This window comes from Anoplopoma fimbria, chromosome 13 (genome assembly GCF_027596085.1).
Source record: "Anoplopoma fimbria isolate UVic2021 breed Golden Eagle Sablefish chromosome 13, Afim_UVic_2022, whole genome shotgun sequence".
Lineage (NCBI taxonomy): Eukaryota > Metazoa > Chordata > Actinopteri > Perciformes > Anoplopomatidae > Anoplopoma > Anoplopoma fimbria.
This window is the reverse complement of record NC_072461.1, coordinates 26,055,410-26,078,443: the sequence shown is the minus strand read 5'-3', so window position 1 is coordinate 26,078,443 and position 23,034 is coordinate 26,055,410. Positions and strand designations below refer to the sequence as shown.

At 39.5% G+C, this 23,034-nt stretch overlaps 1 protein-coding gene across 1 annotated transcript in view; it reads right to left on the bottom strand.

Moving 5' to 3' along the window:
- Positions 1-429: 429 nt before the first annotated feature.
- The window catches only part of prkg2 (protein kinase cGMP-dependent 2), a 29,478-nt gene continuing 6,873 nt past the window's right edge, over positions 430-23,034 (bottom strand). The window contains exons 3-18 of the mRNA XM_054610170.1: positions 21,213-21,326; positions 18,669-18,774; positions 17,614-17,677; positions 13,358-13,435; positions 11,224-11,318; positions 9,736-9,804; positions 8,473-8,571; positions 8,159-8,309; positions 7,302-7,438; positions 6,230-6,319; positions 5,808-5,949; positions 5,001-5,164; positions 4,670-4,792; positions 3,741-3,803; positions 3,254-3,320; positions 430-2,382 (exon numbers count right to left, since the gene is read on the bottom strand). Of these exons, the coding sequence (XP_054466145.1) occupies positions 2,287-2,382; positions 3,254-3,320; positions 3,741-3,803; positions 4,670-4,792; positions 5,001-5,164; positions 5,808-5,949; positions 6,230-6,319; positions 7,302-7,438; positions 8,159-8,309; positions 8,473-8,571; positions 9,736-9,804; positions 11,224-11,318; positions 13,358-13,435; positions 17,614-17,677; positions 18,669-18,774; positions 21,213-21,326 (1,658 nt within the window). The 3' untranslated portion in view covers positions 430-2,286. The remainder of the gene's footprint in view (positions 2,383-3,253; positions 3,321-3,740; positions 3,804-4,669; positions 4,793-5,000; positions 5,165-5,807; positions 5,950-6,229; positions 6,320-7,301; positions 7,439-8,158; positions 8,310-8,472; positions 8,572-9,735; positions 9,805-11,223; positions 11,319-13,357; positions 13,436-17,613; positions 17,678-18,668; positions 18,775-21,212; positions 21,327-23,034) is intronic.

The following is a 23,034-nucleotide window of genomic DNA, read 5'->3' as shown; positions in this document are numbered from 1 at the left end:
CCTATGTATATAGGCAGTATATGAAATTGAATGAAGTAGCCATTAAGTTTGATTATCAGGCCTGGTACTGAAATGCAGCTATTATTAATGTCATTACAAACCCTTTTGTTTGCCAAGTCAAAATGTCCACAAGGGAATAAAATAAATAATAATAATATATTGTTGCATGAAAATAAACTCTAAACTATTTGATTCAATTACAAAATAAAAAAAAGCAGAAACTCCATCTGGAAACATTAACAAACACAGCTGTATCCTGAATTCAGTAGTCATTATCTTAAGGCCACAGCTTCTCCAAGAATTTCAGATGCTTCCACACACAGACATTATCACACACTGTACTGTACACACATTCACCGCTCAATGTATACACATATATATATATATATATATATATATATATATATATATATATATATATATGTGAGATTTACAAAATACACCCACCCAGTTTCTAAGGTTTACATAAAGGAACAAGTAGCTTAGATTGTATAAATTATGTATTTTGTATGCTTGTGCTTTACAGTAAACAGTATATACATAGACACAGTCAATTCACTGTAAACCCCAAATGTTTAAAAATGTACAATACATATATATTAGCTCCTAAAAATCCCCTCGTGGTAAACCCTGAAGATTTTCTGCTGAGTTTGGCCTCTTTTGCTGCTTCTCCTCACATCACTTCCCTTCTGCTTGTGAAGCTGGGAATTATCCTTGACTCAGCTTCGCAAAAGGTAAATATTTCTTCAGGTCAGGCACCCTGCCGCAGGATGCTCACACTCTATAACTTACACTAAGTGGGGAAGGTGCTCATGTTTTTTCGGGTGTCTAGTTTGGGTTGTTAGGATAACACTGTTGATGCTTCGCAGCTCGAATGTTTCATGTGTGGGATATTAGCGCCAAAGTCGAATCTCTTCTCTGAAATCTGTTCGTTCTCAAGTTGCTTTCCTTATTTGCAATGTCATCTCCTCACACATATCTCCTCCACACACACACCTCCATTCCCCAGCGGACGTAAACACGCTGTACATGTAATCCCCAATTCCCTCGGCTGTGAAAAAATAGAGTCTTTGCAGCTGCATCACAAATCCCCCCCCACTACCAACCACATCTGGAGCCATCACGAGGGCCCTGAAAACAATATTTTAGAGGTATCTGTAAAAGGTTATCATATGGGCGATGATCGATTAAGGAACGTGAAAAAACATAATACTGTGACACGGATAACACGGATCTGTTTCAAGACTTAGTCCCTCCAAACTGTTATGAGATGAAAACCTGTGTGACTTAGCCTGCAGGCTAGCTTAGCAAAAGTAAAGGTGTAATCAATAACTCTACTAAACTACAGCTAAGAAAACAAAGCACCTAATGTTGCAGTTTGGAAGTTGCTTCCCTCCGTCGTTGGTAAGGTATGTGGTGGAAACATTGGCTTTTTGACTTGTTTTCACTGTTTTCTTTTGTGCACTTTTGAGTGCTAGCTCCAGTCCGCCATTTTGGAAACCCCAGGCATGAGCTTTAAAGCAAAAATAACTGGAACTGTGGACAAAACCGCATTGAGTCTAAAGTTTGTCTTTGAAAGTTATTTTGTTACCTAACTCATATTTTGCTTCTCAGGGAGAAACCTCCAACGCACTATGATGAAGCCCTTTTGCGTCATGAAACAGTCGCAGTTTAAGTTACGAGATAGCAACACAACGTCACGTTACATAAAGTTGTCAGAAATGATCACTTAACTTTTGCGTTCACTTTAGCGTGTCATTCAGACGCTAACATTTTTTATTCATGCCTACTTTGCACAAGTTCCCTCAGCATACAAGGCCTTGATCCCTCACTGGCTTCCCACAAACCAAGCACTGTCAGCTGTGTGTTGATCCATTGCAACTTTTGCAACTTTTTTGCAACTTTTCTCAGCAGCAGATTGTGGAGAACCTCAGTGGCTTTCTAGTATTACGGATTCTAGCTTTAATGCTAACACGCTACTACTACTACTACTACTACTGTACCACTATAAGCACTACATTGTACCTGATTGGTTAGAGACCTGTCATATATATTACATAAAAGGATAGTGATGGTAACATAACAGGCTGTTTGTCATTTGTTCTATTGTGTTGAGGCTCATAAAGTAACCAGCTAATTGCAGCTACTGTTTCCCAGAACCTGAGGACCTCCAACATGGCTGCCTGAGGTGATTTAAGGTCACCAGAACACCCACTTTTCCCATTAAGTTTTGGTTGTTAGGGTGTGCAGAGGAAGGACAATAATGGAAAGATGGAGCAGAAGGTCTCAGAAGTCCATGTCCCAACCAGAGAGCTCATCAGGAGGACTGTCCTCATCTGGAGGGTAGGTGTCGAAATAGCTGTGATCTGTCGGTCCTGTAATCTGGAAGAGAAGACAAAAAACGAGGAATGGGTGAGCGACTGATATCTTGAGATAAATTGCTAACAGTTTTGGAAGACCATTGTTGGAGAACATTTATTCAAGATGTCAGTGTTTAAGGTCAATTCTTGCTCATTCGCGCTGTCACAAAGTAATTTATGTTCAACTGATACCCTCTTGAGAGGCCTTGAGAAGCAAAAAACGACCAATCAGAAGTTCACTACTACATCAGTTGCCCTTGTTGACATGTAGCAGTAATGTAAATGTTTTTGTTCACGTGTTGTCACCAAACAATGAGTCCGAATTTTTTGCACTTTCAGTTCCCTCGTCTCAAAGTCAGTGGATTTCTTTGAATGGGTTTTTGGTTAAAATATTCTTCAAAATCAGTAAATTCCCTTCTCTTTTTCTTGAAAAAAAGGGGTCACTGACATGTTGCTAAAGGACACTACTAAATGCCATTACGCCGAAGACTACAGCCTCGTTGGTTATACTCACGCTTATGTGGCTGTGGTGTTCCTTTAAAACCTTAGCTTTTTTACATCTGCCAAATGCATTCACACTTCAACAATCATAAAGGTAGTGTTCATTTGTGAAGATTTTCTCAATGAACAAAACATGCAAGTATCATAAGCTTTTGTTTGCAACAGAGCTTATTTATTGCAGAGAAATGGTGCATTGACAGCCCCAAGACACACTAAAAGCTAATACAATGATGTAATCATCGTATTTTAATGGATTAAAATCACATTGACATTTTAGCTATTAAAAGAACGTTACATCTCTATCTGTACTTTTCTGTCATTATATTTGCTTCTTATTAGAAGAAAGCAAAAGAGTCCTAGTTTAACAAGTCTGGATAGATATCTATACTTACTTCTCTTTTCAGAGGAGATGGTAAGGTCATCGCCTTCAGTCCCTCCCAGTTGAAGCCGTTAAACCACCTTCGGACACATTAAGGAGTAAATAAAAACATGTTCGTAAATAAATCTGACTCTTTTAGCACAAACACGCAAGAGAAAAATGTTTGGAATCAAAGCGTCATACAAAAATAACAACGCTTTCACTGCTGCAAGCTGTCATTTATGACCCTACTGTATATCCTCCTATATATCTCTCTTAGCCTTCACATTCTCCCAAAAACAAGTTATGTAAAGACAGACTGTATTAAGTCCAATAATGTAATGTTCCTTTTGAATATGTTTTGCATCCCACTGATCTTGTACAGTGTGTTCAGAGATTATCTAATTGCTGAGGTCATAAACCGCTGGCCCACATTCATAATGTTCAATCAGTGCTAATAGCTCGGCTAATCTTCCCGACGACACGGACATCAGCACCGAAATGAGTCAGGCCCTTCTTACCTGTGCTTCTTGATATCCGTTATTCCGTTTTTGAGGTTGCCCAGTCGCTCTGAGGGATTTCGTCTGTAAAGTGGAACATTGTGGGAAATTACTGTTTTGACCCAAAGAAAGTTGGAGTTTCTTTTTCTCTAGTGGTGCTTGCTGTGTTCAAATACTGGTCATTTATATTTATTGATTGCAATTTTGTCAGGCACTTGACATTTGAAGGAACTGCATTTTCTTCTTATAGTTGCATTATCTGGCTTTTAATTGAACTTAACACTCTTAGGTTGATCAGGGTCATCATGGAACTGTGTTTCATAATTGGGACACACACAAAAAAGGGAACCCTATGATTTTAGACGTGATCAGATTACCAAAATATTTAGTAAACAAGAGGATTATTTGTAAGCTTACAATTTTAAAATGCATTTTAAAAATAAGAAGGATATACTACCATGCATATGCTCACCCATTACAACACTTCATGATATGATTCTCACAAAATGGCCTCTAATGTAAGTAAAATGAAGGGCTTTCACCGGGTTGAAATGTTGCCATTATTTAATATATTATTTAATATATATTATATTTACATAGAAAGCAGAAAAGAGGAACAAATTCACAGTACAGTGCAAGCTCTGCCTTCCAGCTGGGAAAATGCAAATTTAATAACAACAAAAACAAAGAGTGGTAAAACCAAACGCTAATGTTAGCTAGACCCAGTTAGCGAAAGTTAACGTTACGTTAAAGTTAGCTAACCTAGCTAGGTGCCCCCTGCTGGTCAGTAGAGAGAATGCAGGTTTTAAGAAAATTTCTGAGAACAACCGGAAATTGTCACCTGGTAAGTCATCAAGTTACGTAACTTTAATATTTTGATAATTGGAATAATTGGTAATTAGTAATTATATCGGAATACATTTTTAAAGTAACGCTAGTATATTTTGTACCTGCACAGCTTGCGTATCAGATCCTCAGGTCTCTTGGTGACCTTCTTTGGGAAGTCCATTTTCTCGATTCCTTTTAGGATAAAAGTGTACGTCATCATCTGGTCACTTCCTGAGAACGGAGGACTGCGGAGTGGAGAAAACAAAAAGATTGAATTTCTTCGATCTAGCTGTTGGTCTGTTGGAGAGAAGCCTTTCAGCAGCACTCTGTCATCAGACAAGTCATCAGACAAAACAATTACTGCAAATCAGGAAGGAGATTGAAGCGATAACCAGAGGAAGGATGATTATATATAATACGGTGCATTAGTCCGACAAAGAACAGATGACTGACCTGCCGGTTAGGAGCTCAAACACCAGGATGCCCAGAGACCAGAAGTCCACACTGAAGTTGTGTCCTTTGTTGAGGATGATCTCAGGGGCCACGTACTCCGGTGTCCCGCAAAAGGTCCACGTCTTTTGGCCACATCTGATCTTCTTGGCAAAACCAAAGTCAACCTGGGGAGGCAGGGTTGATCAGTTAAGACCATTGGGGAACTTTTAGGTCTTTTCCCGAAAAATACCTTAATACATTTAAAAATGACCATTAACTTAAAGGAACCTTTGAGGCCTTTAACTGAGTAGCGTTGCGATGCTATTTGACTTTCTTTAGAAACAGCTGATGAGTACATTGTTTTAGCTCCGTCATTTTAGTACAATAAGTACTACAGTCAGTCTACAAAGAGAAGCTGTAAAATACATATTCCCGTTTAAGAGATATCGCAAGAATTGGATGGACGAGAGGTCACAGTGACCTTAACCTTTTTTCACCAAAATGTAATATTTTCATCTCTGAGTCCAGGCGGACATTTATGCCAAATTTCAAGGCGTTAACGAAATATTACGAGAATGGGATGGACGTCAGTTTACGATGACCTTCACCTTTGACCACCAAAATCTAATCTGTCACCTTTAAGACCAGGTGGATGTTTGTGCCAAATCCAAATAAATTCCAATTAGGTTTTCACGATGGACAATCCACAGCCCGAAAAAATTTAATTGCTAGAAAGGGAACTTTTGAGCTTTGTGAAACTGAAGCTGCAGACTTCCTTAATACTAGTCATCATAGTACATCAAACTACCAGTATGTTCAGTCGCTCACCAGTTTGATGTATCCCTCAGTATCCAGCATGAGATTCTCTGGCTTCAGGTCTCTGTAGAGGACGCCTTTGCGATGGAGGTAATCGAAAGCCTCTGTGACGCAACCAACGCAGAATTTAGCAGTCGGCTCATCAAAACTCCCCCTTAAAGACGAGAAAGACAAATTTAAACATTGTGCTGACAACAAGAGGGTCAGACCCCTACGCTGTTGAAGAGAAGCAGGAGAAGTGGTCTCATTACTCAAATGCAGCTAAACACAGTTACAGGCAGCCCCTTATTCTGTGATTTATGACTGCGATTCCACGAGAAGTCCCTCATTAGATGGTAACCTAACAGTAATACAATTACTTTATGCAGCGGGCCAGAAATCAAATGACATTGCTGTGGCAAGTTTTGCAAAAGTCAGCGTTCGGCCTCTCCTACCTGTCTCTGAGCAGACTCCAGATCTCTCCACCCAGACAGGCCTCCAGCAGCATGTACACATACTTGTTATCCTTAAATGTGCGATACAGTCTGGAGTAAAAGAAGCACAGACAAAGTTAAGCTTCAGAGATAAAGGTTTAATGCAAACAGAAGAATGGCCATGCTGTTCTATCAGTTAGGATCAACATGTGTCCTGTTATTATAATAATAACGTAATACTGTTTTCCTGGTTGTAAAATATCTAGGGTGCATGATTTGTCTCTAATCTCTTTGTAATGTAATTATCATTGTAATATTATCAGAGAGCAGTTACATTAAATAATCCCTTGCCTAAATAGCTCACATTAGCTTTTATTTGCTAAAAAAAAAAAGCATAATTCTGGTTTGATGTCTTTACATTAAACAGTTAACTGATAACTACATATAATAAAACAGCAGGGAGATAACTAATTATTCAAAACAGACAATAAACAGTTAACGGGATGCTTACATTAATCAATGCGGCCCCACTGGTTATTATGCAATCTTATTTAAAGACATTACTGCTTAAATTATTGCTTAATTTGTGTACTAATGTTATTTTAATTGAGCCTTTTGGGGGATGTTTTCAGGGTAAATTGCCGATAGCAACCCCAGAGCATCTACAGATTCACAACCAGCATAGTGGATGTTATCCTTCATAGTCTTAAATCTGACATAAGAGATAATGGGTCAAATAAATACATGGAGTGTGTGAAGAGGAGGTCAGGACAGGAGGAGCCTTTCAGAAGGTGAAGAATGGCTTTAATATCTGGGTCTGTTTGGCTGTGTACGGTGAAATTGGATCACCGTAATCTCACAAAAGGCAAAGAAAAGCTACTACTGCAATATCTCATAGCAAATAACTACATTTTCTTAGCGGACGTCTTGATATCTCCCGCCGTTCTACCCCGTTGAGAAGATGTAATCTGCTAGAGGCCTCGACTGTGATCTCATCAAAAACTAATAAGCGGCACACTGTTTTCCCAGACTAATGGAGCAGAGCTTCATCATGTAGGATAAAAAAAATGGAAATGGGTTTTGGAGGACTGACTTGACAACGAACGGCGAGCGAGCCTCGGCGAGGATCTTCCTCTCCGAGTGGATGTGCTCCTCCTGCCTGTTGTCCACGACGTGCTTCTTCTTGATGACCTTCAGGGCGAAGGTGACGTCCTCGTCCTGCACCTTCACCTGCAGACGGACATAGCGGGGGTGGGATGTCACAAGATAGACCTTTTATTTTTCTTGTCACAGCAGGAAATGCACAGTAGAAATAAATAACATTAAAAGATAGGTTTGTCAACGTTAAAGGTACAAAAAGCAGGATTTGTCACAGTAGCCCCGCCCCTAAAGCATACTCTGCTTTATGGTCTGTTTGACTCTAAATGGAGCATCATTTACTAAATGAACATCATGCTGTATTGAAGAAGACTTGAAACTAGAGATTGAGACCATAAACTCATGTTTACAATGTTTACTGAGGGAATAAATCAACTTGACATTTGAAGGAGAGAATAGTTGCATTATCTGGCTTTTAGTCATTTTGTACTCATAGACTTCATATACAAACCAGAGGAAGTCACCAAAAGCAGTTTAGGCAACACAACAACTAAGTTTGGTTTAGGAAAAAGATCATGGTTAGGCTTAAAATAACTAGCTAAACTACGCTTTGTCCGACATTTTTGTAACCTCCTCTGGGATGCGTGCTAACGATCTGGCACCTGGTTGCTGAAAAATATTTATGATTCATCCACCTTTTTTTTCTTTCACTTTTCATATTATTTACTGCAAAAAAATCTGAATTTTACAAAAAAGTATGTTTTCATTGATTTAATTGGTTACCAATATATATATTTTGAATTTATTGTTTTAAGTTAATACTTAATAACAACTCGTAGATTCAAGACCCACCAGTTCTACTCGTCCAAAGCCGCCGACCCCGAGAGTAGCGATGACCTCCAGGTGGTCGAAGGGCCTGGATGGAGGAAACACCGCCACCATGTCCTTCAGCTGGATGATGTCTGGCGACAGCGGCTGACTCTGGTGACGGGACACCGACCTCCTGCTGGATGACGGAGGAGAAACCAAATATAATATGGATCTCTAAATATGAGTATGTTATAATTTCACTGTTGTTTAAAAGTTTATTTTGTAGGTTCCCATTTAGTTGTTTTATGCATCTTTTAATTCACTATTCTAGCCGGAGACCACGGTGCTGCACCTACCTGGCATGTCTCTTCTTGTCGTCACGATCGAGTGTTGCCACGTAGCCTTGGAGGTACTTCTGCAGCTCATTGAAGGTGCCAACTGTCTGATCAAATGTCCTTGGGAAATAACAACACACGTCAACAGTGCAACCACGGCAACTTAAATTTGATTTAACTGAGGTGTCCAATGTTTTTCACAAAGACAGAGATGATAGATACCAAAACATTCCATTTTATGTTTCCAAAGCAAGATGTGATGATGTTGTAGTTAATCACATTAGACTGCAGGGTAATAGGAGAACATTTCACAACTGGCTTTTTTCAGATGGCGTTAACCCATTCGTCAGAACTTATTATGGAAGAAAGGTCAGTGTTTGCTTCATAAAGATCATTCAGGATACAAAATGTATGTAATAATTACTTTTTGTCCGATTTCTTGTCTCAAATTAACACAGTTACAACATGGGGCAAGGTGAGGAAAGAAAAAAACATAGAAGGTTGCCACAACAACCTTCTACGGAAGCTCTGAGAAGCAAGTGAGAAAAAATTAAAAATTCATTCGAACTCGTCACATACTGACGCTTTGTCAGGACCCCTTGGCATCACTTTCTAACACTCTGGGAGGCCCAGTGGGTCAAACTATGACGCACCACTACAGTAGCAGTAAACGTGGTGAAAGTTGTGAAAACCCCCCACTTGTTTAGGTTAAGGCAACAAAACCACTTAGTTTAAAAAAAACTCATGGATTGGGCTTAAAGTAACCAAGTAACATAAGTGCGGAAAACATGTAATTTAAAAAAAAAACGTAACAACCCTTTGGAACATGAACACTGGTCTCCTGGTTGAAAGTCCTGTGTTTGTTTCAAAACTCATCCTGTGTGGTTTTTTTCATCACACTAAGTCTGATTGAAATTGTTTTTTAAATTGTTGTTAATGACTGAGGAACACGTTGAAAAAAGTTGGAAAATTATGATTTTTTTTATATTTATTATACTTTTTATACTTTATCTATACAAAATGTTTTTTTTTTACATGTTTCTCACATGAAAAAACAACAACTAAGGAACTTAGAAAGATCACCCTGGAAAAACCTTATTTTCACCTGCTCTTAAGTCATAAACACAGGAGAGAAAAAATATTTAGATCAGACATTTAAATGGATAACCAGAATGTTGTTTTTTCTCAACTTGCCTCTGAGGGCTTCTGAAACCTTTTGTTACAGAAAGAACAATATATTGTGGGTGTCCAGAAAAACTACACTTCAAATGTCAGAATACTCACTCTCTGTCGATGACGAGGCACTCCACCCCGTTCTCATCTGCGATGATATTAGCTGACCTGACATCATCACTGAAAGAGACACAAGCACATTCCTCACTGTTTTTGTGAGGATTTGAGGATTGAGCGAGCATTTTGTATTCAAAGTAGATCCAGAAAGTGCAGAGGGAGCCGGAAATCTGAAACAGTATGTATCCAAAAACATTCATAAATTTACATTTAATAGAAATTTAACAGTAATGATTATGGACTGGTTAGGCTGACAACTACAGCACATTTAAATGTAATGAGATTACACTAATGTTAAAGGGGACACATCATGCTCTTTATCAGGTTCATACTTGTATTTGGGGTTTATACTACAACATGTTTACATGCTTTAATGTACAAAAAACACTTTATGTTTTCTCAAACTGTCTGTCTGAATATACCTGTATTCAACCTCTGGCTGAAATGCTCCATTTTTAGCGCCTGTCTCTTTAAGACACCTGCTAATAAAGCTCAGTCTGCTCTGATTGGCTTGTGGGAAAGATATGGTGCACCTTTGCAAAGGTGGTTCTTAAGCCGTGGATGGAGATACTCAGATGGTGATATATTCTAATAAACCTGCTTGTCTCATAGGAAGGGGAGCCAAATCTGATGTTTCCAGCCCATAAAAACTGACTGGGTTGATTTATTTTACAGTTTGCGGGTTGGTAGCATAGACTGTATATGAGTAGTTGACCTAGATTCCGTGACGACACCCATTGGTTTGTTGACTTCCGTTTTGAAGCCTCAAGTTAGGGTTTTTTAGCCATCGCCATCTGGTATTACGGTCGTCGCCATTTTGGCTTTTTGCTACCAAAGCATCCCTGCTTCATGGTCTGTTTGACTCTAAATGGAGCATCATTTACTAAATGAACATCATGCTGTATTGAAGAAGACTTGAAACTAGAGATTGAGACCATAAACTCATGTTTACAATGTTTACTGAGGGAATAAATCAAGAGAGAAGTAGAGTCATTTTCTCATAGACTTCTATACAACCAGAGGAGTCGCCCCCTGCTGGTCATTAGAAAGTATTCTGGTTTAAGACACTCCGCATTGGCTTCCCTTTTCTTAACCGGAGGTTGCTGCCTGGTAGGTTGGCATTCCAGATACCCAAATGTCTGTGCACAAGCACTGAAAAAGGGTTTTTTATGACATGTTCCCCTTTCTACAGTTAGAGCACAATGCCTTATTTTGCATATTTTTGAAAGGCTGCGGATTCACCAGAGGCCCTGTTTCTACATCTCATTATGTCAAATGTGGAAAGCAGGTACAACTGTTTTTGTGTTTTTTTTTCTCCTTATCTGAATAAAGTGCCTGAGGATATAAGGTTAAATAAGGTAAATTTGTTATTTTTACGAGCAGTATAAATAGACATTGCTCGGCTATTAAAAACAGTGTTTCCACCAAAAAATCAGGAGGCAGAATCAGATTAAAATGATCATCCGTGGTGTTTGTTTTTACCTTATAAGCGCTTTCTCTCCAAAGTAGTCTCCCTTCTGCAGTGTGTTGATGGTCTGTGGCAGCTTGTGGGCCTCGGTGGTCTGGGTCACCTTCACCTGCACAACACAGCCACCCGGATCTCTAAAGCACATTTCACTGCTTCACACTGTAGAGCTTTTACAGGTGCTTTCAATTATTCCCCAAATATTTTTGCATGCATTGTAAAAAGAATCCTAAGAAATTAGAATAATTGACATATTCAATTATAGTAATTGGAACACGATGTCTATGAGTGATGGAGTGGCGTGGATCTACTATATTTTCTGTTCATGCTGTCAAAATAGACACATTTATTGTAAGAGGGTTTAAATCAGCGGCCTTCTGTTTGTTCTGCTGGGTTTTTCTGCAGAGGTTTTCAACAAAAGAGGGCGTTTCAAAACTTCTCCTTAATTTGTGAGGCTTTTAAAAAAACAGGGGCCCACCCCGGTCGAGGTCAAACATCCCACTCGTGGCACCATCCTGCCGTAACGGCCGGGATGTGTTTTAGCTAAGTGTCCCGTTTGACCTCGGTGACCTTCACTTCCCCTGTTTTTCCTGATGGCAGGCGCTCTCAGAGTTTATTCCCTCCCTGGTCAGGGGGTATGAAGGGGGTAGTAGAGCCATTTCCTGTATTAGCCCCCTTTTCTCCCAAACAACATGTGTTCCTCTCTGGTTTGGTTAGCTTAGCGCTGAGGAGCTGCTGTCTCCCGTCGGCTCATAATGGCATTTTGAGAGTCCCCTGTGGACGTCTCCCCCTCTCCATCTCCCATCGCTCCCCCGGTGTCAGGTTGCAGACTTATCAGACAGACGGGTGGGTGAGTCATAGTCCTGCACCTCCCTGACTCACATACAGTCTGACCAACATATTGTTTTGTTGGAATATTTGCCAAAAGCTGGTCTATTTTTGAAGGAAAATACACTTATTTTGTCTTTTGGCCTTTATGTCTATTAGTTAATTAAACTTTTAAGCGTGGATTTTAGACATGAGGTCAGTAATACAGCAATGTCCATTTTAGTCTGATACATATTTCTTAAAAAGACCTCTGAAATTATAGTTCAAAGTTGCCACCAGGATTTTAAACCACTGAATTGCAGATTTGTTTTTGCAGCTATATTCATCATCATATGCAGTTTTGTTTAGACTCAATGAAGCCAAAGTGAAGGAGCAGAAAGGGCTCCAGTGTCCTGCAAGATTATGGGAGACTAATGGCATTTACTTAGCCATCCAACACTCACGCTGACTGATGAAGAAAAGCCTTTGCTGCAGCATCCTTATCAGTGCAATAGAGACGTCATACAGCATTGTCTAACCCGAGACACCGCAGGATTTATTGTATTGTTGTAAGGACAGGATTAAGGCTTGTGTGTCTCCGGCCCTAATGAGTCTCATTGTTTCAGAGTCTGAAAACGTCCCAGAAAATCTCTGCAGTGCAGCCCAGCTGTAACATGTTATTAGAACAAGTGGGAATAACGGCAAAGAAGTATTAGATATTTGACTTCCTAAAGTTTTTTTTCTTTCTTTTTTTTAATTGTACAATTATAGTTTTTTAGCCATACGAGGCTTTAGGGATGAAAATGTCGGTCAGACTGAAATATCTCAACAGCTATTGGATGTTTGCATTAAATTGACATTCATATAACCTTCAGGATGAATCATGATCACTCCGGTGATCCCTTAACTTTTAATTCTAGTGCCACCGTATCCAGTTCTTATTACACATCCATGGTACAGCCTTACAGCCAAGTCGTACACGGCTGAATGCAAACGTCTACAAAGGCAGTAATATATTTAATACATCGCAGCTATTTAACAGGTGATTTAAAAGCTGCTACTTGGAAAAGAGAGTCTGCAGAGCCACTGAGATAACAAACAGTTTTTGGCCCAAAAAAATGATGTGCAAACATGATTATTTTGTGTGTCTTTTTTAGAGACAGATCAAGTTTCACTCTTAGGAGTAAGGACATTTGTATTGTCTCGCGTTTAGGATTAAATTTGAATTTAGTCAACGGTAAGAGTTCCAGTTTGAGCGTCCTGGCGTAAATGATAAGCTGCATGATGAGCGTATGTGTGTGTTTCTCCTGTTTGTTCACACTCTCTGTTACAAACAAACATTACCTTCCCCTGTGCGATGATGTAGAAGGTGCTGCCCTCCTCTCCCTCCCGGATGACGTACTCTCCCTTGTCATAGTATTCCTAATGGGAGAGAGAGAGGGGGTGAGTCAGTTGGGGGGTGGAGGACAACAGTCAGAGTTGAAGCATTATATTGATTTAACCATTGAACTGGCTGGTCTGATTCCTGGTAGCCGATCCCCTGCGGGAGGAGAGCTGGAGATCAGCCGTCAATGATGCTCCGTCATTCAGAGCTTCTCAGCCTGCTGCTTTTTGGGAGCTCGTGGGATTAATGAAACATGGTTTACAGGTCAATACCATATGTTGATTAGGATGTTTTTAATGTCTGTCATGAGGGTCTTTAATGATTGTTGCTATAGGATACATTTGTGTTTGACATTATGGCCTATGTTAATATTTAATTAACTGTCCTGGCCAAGACTATTTCCTGCTTTATCACATTTCTTTGTTGTGTATTCAGCATTGAATATATTTATCTACTTGATAAATGAACTAATTGATTCAGTGCTAGTAATGTAATTTATAATACAAAAACATGAGGAGCTCTACAGAAGAGCCAAAGCCAACACGAAATTGCAAAATATAATCAAAATATAAATATATCAGTCAGTTGTTTACTTCAATAACAAGTTTTAAATTTGACAGTTTTGTAATCAGAATATTTTTTTCTGTGCAGTAGTGTTCCTACTTGCTGTTAGGCAAAATGTAGTGTCGGAAAAAGAATTCAGACCATTTTGCTATCAGGTAGCCTTGTGAAGGTTAAGACAGAATGTCACTGGTTATCTGCCCTCAATATAAAGAGCAGCACTTGACATTTACCAGACGTGACAGCGTGTTGTAGGGATTATTTTCTCCTTGTGAGTCAGTCTGTGTGTGCCATCAAGGCAAAATGTGATCTTGAGACACTTACTGTAGCAGGATCTACCACAGAGGCAGATTTTAGTATTTTGTCAGGTTTGTCACAGACAAAAGTATCATAAAATTAAAAATGAAAAAGCCAAAAATGTCCCTGGTGAGGCTCAAGGGTTGCTTTGATTATAACCAACACATGTCAGCCAATAAAACGCAAGCAGATCTTGTGTCCATGTAATAAGCTTACAACCTCAGACTTCATCATTCAGTCATTTCCACACTCCGACTCACTCCAGTTGGTGCAAATCAAACTCGACCGAGAGAGTTGATTCAATGTTTAGTTCAGTCTCACGAGCATCGTTAAACTGAATGACACTTTGAAATATTCTTGAATCAAACACTGGAGGAACAGTGTGTTCTCTCAGTCCATACTTCATGCTGTCCGTCAAACCAAACCTAACACACCGACCACAGCGCCCAAGCCATTCTGCTGAATCAGCGAGCTGCCGGATCGCCTTCCATTTTTAAAGCTTTTTTTCCGGTGAAGACGGGGGAAAGTGCAAAGAATGAAGGTGACCGGAATGAAATGTTCTCTGGGACCGGTGCCAGATTTCCACAGCTGAGACAACCGTCCGCGGTCTGTAATCCATTTGACTACAGAGGACTTTGGGCGATAAAAGTGAACAAACAAATCAAAGCAACCACGCGTAAACATTCCCCGGTGTTTTTCTGTCAAAACTCTTTGACACAAGTGGCCATTTTCCTTGAGCGTCCCCAGCTTGTTTACGTCACCTTTTACGCTTCATGAGAGCCTAGTTTAACACCCGTCCGTGACAGCGGAGACAACATGCCAAGGTTTTGTTTATAAGGACTGTCTGGATGATACAGCGACTGTGCAGGGGAGCGACACTATTTGAATTGGGTCTCTGGGTTTGTTTTACCAGCCCAAACATTTACCTTCCCAGGAAAAGAGAGAGGGCATTTTCACTAGAAAATCTTTAAAAAGCACGTCTCTTCATAAAATGCTGCAAGTACCCTGACCCTCAACAATCACATACATCTACTTGACTTGGTTTGTTCGTGTGAGTGTTAGAGAAACACACTTGTGCTCAGCTGTGTGTGCTTTGGGTTTGGCTGCAGGAGTCCTATTTTTGGCGACTGTCAATCGACCAGTCACGGCACATATTCTCTCTCTGCTCCCAGGGACGGAAACACTAAAACCAGAGAAAGGACCAAACCTATTTTAAGGACCACCGCAGTCTTCTGCAGCCCCCAGGTGGGCTGGTTGTCCTGTGCGGGCACCTTGAAAGCATCTTGGTGCCTTCGAGGAGCTGTTGGAAATATCAGTCATGACATGAGCACGCATGAATGATTTAAAAACAGTGACAGTTGTTTCTTTCTGTCATCCCCAATTCATAGAGAAGAAGAAACCTTGTAAAAAAAAGAGTTTTAGTTTCTAAAATGTCAGTTACAATATATGCATAGACTATACATAAGAAGTGGACCTAGTCATCATGACGTCACCCATTGGTTCGTGGACTGCCATTTTGAAGCCTTGACTTCCATCTAGGAGTGCGGCCTAAAGCATACCCTGCTTTATGGTCTGTTTGACTCTAAATGGAGCATCATTTACTAAATGAACATCATGCTGTATTGAAGAAGACTTGAAACTAGAGATTGAGACCATAAACTCATGTTTACAATGTTTACTGAGGGAATAAATCAAGAGAGAAGTCATTTTCTCATAGACTTCTATACAATCTGACTTCTTTTTGCAATCGGAGAAGCCGCCTCCTGCTGGTCAGTAGAGAGAATGCACATTTTTAGACACTTCCGCATTTTTTCCAAATATGAGTTTTTGCCTTATATGTCTAAGTTTAGCTAAAACATGTTGACAGTATGCAACTGCGTTAGTGAAATTTGAATAAATCAGAAAGCTATGCAGTGAAATGTTTGCAAGGGCCTTAGTTAACTACAGTAGCTTGCTAACACATAGCTAAAATTAGCTCGCTAAGAGCTATCTCATTATTTTAGTTATCAACTGCACAAGTGGTGGACATAGGGTATAAAGATGTTTTTAGCTAGCTACAGACATTTTGTTAGCGTTATAGCCCTTGGTTGCATATTGTGGCGCCGTCTGTTTTCCCCTCTGGTGGACGTGTTTTTCACAATATTACATTACATTACAGTCATTTAGCAGACGCTTTTATCCAAAGCAGTAGTATACCATGCTGATGACAGGCTACCATCCTATAGCTCCATCTCCATGTAGTGTCTAAACATGGTTCGCATTTGTGTACATTTGTGTACATTTGTGTAGGCTCCACAAAGACGGAACAAACTCACAAGCCAAGATTGCTTCAAATGGAAAAAAAAAAGGAATTTTAAGCTTAGTTAAGTTAGCTTGTTAGCTTAGTTGAGCTCCAACACTCCTTTCTGACCTTTCATGACAGGAGAATGAGTGAATGAAAAAAAGATCTTTAACTTGCAACAGAGCTTCTTCTGTGCCATCGAAGCCTCCCAGTTTGAATTCCAATCAGCAGATCAGACCAAAAACCTGTCAAGAGAATCCTTAAACCAAGATACCCCCCCCCCCACACACACACACACACACACGGACATACTATACAGGCAAACCAAATTCCATTCCCCCACTGTTTGACAAGAAGCTTCAATATTATCTGGCGGATTCTCAACGAACATCTGCACCACTATTAAGTTACAGGCCTCCCCCCACCCCCAGCCCCAGCCCCCTGACGGGCAACAGAATCAGCTCCATCAGAAATGACTGAACAAGGAAATTCTCCCGTAATGGAAAGTAGTGAGACGACCAACGACTGCAAAGGAGAAAAGACGCTGAGGAAGGCTTTTATTGACCCGACGCTGACAAGCTCCGCTCCGTTTTCTGTTTCACCGTTGAAATACAACGCTCACGGAGGAGAACGGCAGCGAGCATGCGTGTTTCAATAACATACACACACATTCACTTTTGCACACACTTGTATTTTCTCACACTAAAAAAAAAAAAGCCTGTCACTCGCACATCTTTAAGAAATCACTCGTCCCCCCCAATTTTGAATAAACACTTTCTGGGGCCTTGGTCAAATAATTATGGTAACAATATACAGCGGCCCGGCGATGACAGGAATAATATCGACTCTGTTCATCAACAAGGTAATTTGTGAAGTTCTGCCGACTGGACGTAGAACGAATACGCTGACACGCGGTAATGGTATATGGCCAAATGGTAATGATATTTTGACAGCAGCTATCTGCAACGTCGGGGCTCCCATGAGCTGCCAGAGGGGGGTTGTGCAACTCTGAGGCAATGAGAAGTTAAATTGGCCCCACCAGCAGAAAAATATGGATAGTTTGACAGGATAACTTACCACCTCGAGGCAGTCCACTATTTTGCTTAGCTTGTCCTCCGGTAGATTGGCCAAGAGTGAAACACTGACAGAAAAGACAAAACACCGGTGATGAACATTAATTTCTGCATGTGTGTTATAACACAAATTACACATGACCTTTCATGTAGAACCATATTTCCTGTATCACGGTAATCAATAATTCACCAGGACAATAACACGATCTAGACTTGATTTTACACATATTAACAATGATTTATATACTTTATACCTCAAAAGAGAGGCTGGATTAAAGGACTTGCTAGTGAAGAAAGTACCTAAAGATGAATATATATCCTGGTCATGAGGTGGTGGAGACCATCCAAACCTGACTAAACCAGAACTAAAGAGTAGAGTAAATATTGGACTCATGATCTGGACACAAATAAAACTACAATCCCATGTTGCCCTGTTTCTGCTAGATGTAATTGATTGCTAACAAATCAACCATAACAACTTGATAACCAATGGTTCGTCAAGGATCTAAAGTTATGAGTTGTTTTTTCTGCCCACTAGTGGTCCAAAAGTGTGTAATTCTCCTTTAAATGTAGGTATGACGACTTTATCGATGGACAAAATATATATATATATTTGTCCTAAATTAACTGGCCACTTAAAGACACGGTCCTTCATTTTGTTATTGTGCCCAAAAGCAGCCACAGATCCCATTTACTTTAGTTATTTTTTGGTTTGTTTTGGAGTATCTTGTCGGGAATCAGGATTTTGACCTTTACTATTTAACAATATGTTAAATAGTAAAACAAACTAGTATTTTGGCTACTAGCTGTTGGTCATTTTGTACCCTAAACATCAGGTAGTTTCATCTTAGATGTTCAGAAACCATATTTCTTCCATGTCTTCTAAAATATACTTGTTTCTAATTGGTTCAACTCATGCTACATACATCACATGTCAATCTTCGCCTCCATCTTGCCCATTCATTTCTGATATAGTCACTTGTTTTTTGTACTTTATGGCTTACACGAACCATAACAGTAAGGTGATACTAATCTCATTGGCTACAGATTGAGTCTAACCTTCGGAGGAAGTTGCGGTACTGTTCGTGTCGCGTCTCGGCCGTCCTCCTCATGATGTTCTGAAACACCTCGCGGTCCAAAGCCCACGTCCTCACTTTGTTCACCGCTGTAAGAACAACATCACATCCATCAGAAAAAGTGGGGACGTGGTCCAGGGTTCTGACCTCTAGAGGAAAAACTGGTTAACCTGCGCCCCTGATTAGTAAATACTAAAGGAGCCACAGCTGTTTTCAATAACACAGTGCTTAGGAAAACTTGTAGAATGAAGAGTGACAACCCAAAGAAATGTACATTTGCTTTTCCCCTCCTTAATCTTTCTTCCCATTTTGTAGTTTAATTAAGGTCCTCTATCGCCAAGGAGAAATGATGTATTGTTTCTTTTGTTAGATGGACAAAGGAGGCGAGAGAAACACTGTAATCTGTCCTCCATCTCGGTGGTGAGTCACGTCAAAGCTACAGAAACTCAGAGACAAGCATCTGTTGGTACAAAGAGGAAGTAGCTGTGAGAGTTTGACATGAACTGGTAGCAAAAAAGAGAAAAAAACCCAATCAGAGAGTCTGTCATGGTTTTTCCAGTTCACCCCGAATATTGAGGTCAACTCAGTGTCCCTCCCCCAAAAAGGGCCACCAGTCAATTACCTGGTTAAATATACAAACCACGAACAAAGAGCACTCACATATACTACATGGTATGCGCTTTCTCCAAATGCCAAGGAGGTGAAAACCAATCAGAATGCAAAGCTGTGGATATCATGCAAAGCCTTTGTCAACACACCCAACGCGAAAAGCTTGTTTACTTGGGGTGTAATGACCTGATCTGATTCTCGGGCTCCGACTATCAGGTGATTCCTTAGACGAAGGTCAGATGAAGTGTCGAATTGCATTCAGGAGTGCGTTGGGGTGGATTCAAGAGAATATCATGTTAAAGGGTGCTGGACAGGAAGGGGAAACAAATTCTCATTGATCAACGTGTCTGGTAACATAAAAAAAAAGGTCCTTTTACCCTCAGACTTGTTTCAATTCTGCACACAATAGCTATTGTTCTTTAGCCTCATGTGAAAAATCTAAATACTCCACAACATATATATAACCGCAAATAAGCATTTAATTCCTCCCTGTCATAAAATTATTAGATATTTTTTTGTTTTTTATTAGTTTTGCAAGTTTTTGCTCGCTGTTTTCTCTCCAGAAGAAGCCACTAGTGCAGCAACTAGGATGAGAACCCCTCACTGGCTTCCCACCAACAATTAAAGCTAATAGTTATCAAGTTAGAGTCTGTTACATAATTAACTACTATGCGCTGCTGTTAATCTTTTCTTTTGAGTTAATTGCAAAGGGTTATGGGTAGCCCTCAGTGGCGGTGACAGTTGTCCACAACTTAAAGTTAGAATAGTTCAACAGTGTTTAGCCTAGCTTAGCATACATTTTCTAAACCTTTGAAGCTCACTAATTACCACTTTGTATTTAGTTTAATTTACACACAGCAATGTGAACTCAATTATTTACGGTTTTAGAGGAAGTTATGTAAGTATTTCTTGACAATGAATAAATGATCCGTCGACCCAGCAGTTTGAGTCTCCACTGGTTGCTCCATGGTCACAACAAGACTGAAGGAAGTCACTGCTCCTGGTTTTACTCTCATGTTGGGGTTCTTGGCAGTCTCCTTCTCTTAAGGAAGAAACTTGTGCTTTCTTTTGTATGACAATACATAATTGACAAAGATTTTTGTTTTGTCTTTTTATATTTTCCCAGCACTTTGGGACCAAGTAAATCTCAAGTAAATACTCAAGGCCCAAGTCCTAAACTTTGAGTTTTGAGTCCTAAACAAGACATAATGAGCTCTTCACCAAACTGAATGTCATTTGAACAATAAAGTTATAATAATGTGCATTAAAACAAGTTCAACTGAACATATTGAAAAAACATTGATAGCTTCAGCTGTAGTTGGATTAGGAAATGAAAGAACATTCATTCCATTGCCATTAATTGATTTTTTTATATAACATACATCTTTCATATTTGGGCTTGAGGGAAGGTTTCAAGTTTTCTCAAATGAAGTCACGGGTTATTGGTGTTTAAATTCAAGCTGCAAGTCCTTTGAATTTCTCAAAAGTCATCAAATTTGTGATTCGAGTCCAAGTCATGTGATTCGAGTGCACAACTCTGCTTTCCTGCTACCTGGCACAACTTGGTGACGAAGTCCTTTACTATACTTTGCCTCTGTGCACCACCTTGCTCTTACTGCTGATTATGTGTGAGGGGCCTAACTTCATGGAGCACAGAGGCTTCATGAGAGCATACAGTCTGAGGTCTGAGAAGGGAGGGGCAACAGCAAACAAAGTAATGGGGTAATTAAACATTTGTTATACGTGACTTTTTATCGTGTCCGCCACAAGGTCACCGATTCGCTCTCTGCAGCCGTCAGTCTGTCCATCATGCACTGACTGACTGCTTGTCTGGAGAACAGCTTCAGCAGGATGCATGAAATGTAAAAGTACAATCTGATCAGGACAACTTGCTTTCCACTGTAGTTTGAGTCTTTACCTCGCACTGACGCAGTCCGTGTGCAGTTGTACAGGATGGCTAATTCTCCAAACGTGGTCCCGACCGTTATCGAAGCCAGCAGTTTGTTTTGTTGAAACACATCCAGCTTCCCATCTGCAAATATGAAACAAGGACAATCAATAGTGTTTTTAAAGCCACATTTAGGACACAGGAAGACAGACATGTGCTACAGGCCGGAATCTAATGACATTTAAATTTTGTTCGATCCAAAATTCTGCTCTCATGATTTTACGAGCTGGTGAATAAAGCCTGTAAAGAATACTTGACTCAAGAGAAACAAGGAGAGCGATTTTCCAACATTAATTCTGGGATTTATCACAAATCATAATAATAATATAATTATAACTGTTATTATTATTACTATTTGTATTATTAGAATAATTTATTTTGGGGCCATTTCTGCTAAAAAGAATGCTATTGACTGAAAAAAAGAAAATATAATACATCCACTTAATTGCTAAATATTCTATATAAAATAAAAATGCCCTTCTCTTCCTCCTCTCCTTCAGATATTTTGAGGCTGTTGGTCCGTCAGTGACCCTGTAATGAAATCATCTGCTGCATGAATTATGACTCAAATCAAAGACTTCATTAATGAGATTATAATCACTGGCTTCTGACGTATGTGTGATTATTTCAAGAGTGTCATTAGTGAATAATCAGTATTCCTCTTAATACTTTATTAATTATTCACATCACAAAGGCTGTACTGCGTTCAGTTTTAGAGGTGAAACATGTCACATTGTTTCTTTTTAGATTCTCTTTTAATATTTGTCTTGAAAATGCATCCCTTTTTCAGTTATTTTTCAAACAAGCAACATGTGATTTAGGACTTTTTAGAAATATGTTTGGTCATGTTTGGACATAATCTGAATGTTAGTCTACTGCATTTTCCTGTGCAGGGTGACAAATCTTTGTAACACCACACAACAGAAGTCATTTTGTCTGTGAATGGCTAATTTCACCACCAACCACACTGGCAGACGACCAGTCATCGTTTAGAGACCATGTGGTCATTTAAACACTTAGTTGTAGATGAAAAGGTTAGCTGGAAGTTCCCTATGTAATCTAAAAAAACAACCAACCGAACATTAAACTAATTTGTTTAAGTAAATGAATAAGGAGGTAAATAAATAGGTGAAAAACAACATGTAAATATACTTTCTTGCTAAGAGTTAATAAACCAGAGGAAATGTATTCACCTAACAAGAATACTTTTCATTTTTTAAAGAATAACATTTGGCTACTTAAGCTTTCCAACAGGCACAAAAGTTTCGATGCTATTAATCTGCGTAGATCAGTGGAACCAATCTGTTGCTGCACTTTGATTCGATTGGCTGGTCGTGTGGCAGGTGACTCATATATTCCTGCTAGATTCAGATTTATTTTTAATTTAATTTCAGACCCTCTAACTTTTCAGTCAGCATTATTTCTACTCAATATTTGGTCATCTAAAATGTAGTCAGATGTAAGCTAATACACAGATTGGGAAAGATACACGTGGAAAAAGAGACGAAAATTAAATCCTAAAGTTGATTCCCGATTTTCTCTTTTTTTATTTGATGGATTGTTTGGAACAAATGCCTGTTTTTTAAGAATACGTGACATAAACAGCAGATTTAGGCTCCAGAAGGTGTTGGGTTCATCATAAATCACATGCAGGTGTTTAAAAAGAAAATACTGCAAAAGGACCAACTTCTCTTTCAACACAGTGCATCTCAGTGCACATCAGCTGTTTACATAGTTCTGCAAATCTGGCTTGTCATTTACATGAGGAGGCAGATTTTCATCCATCAGACCA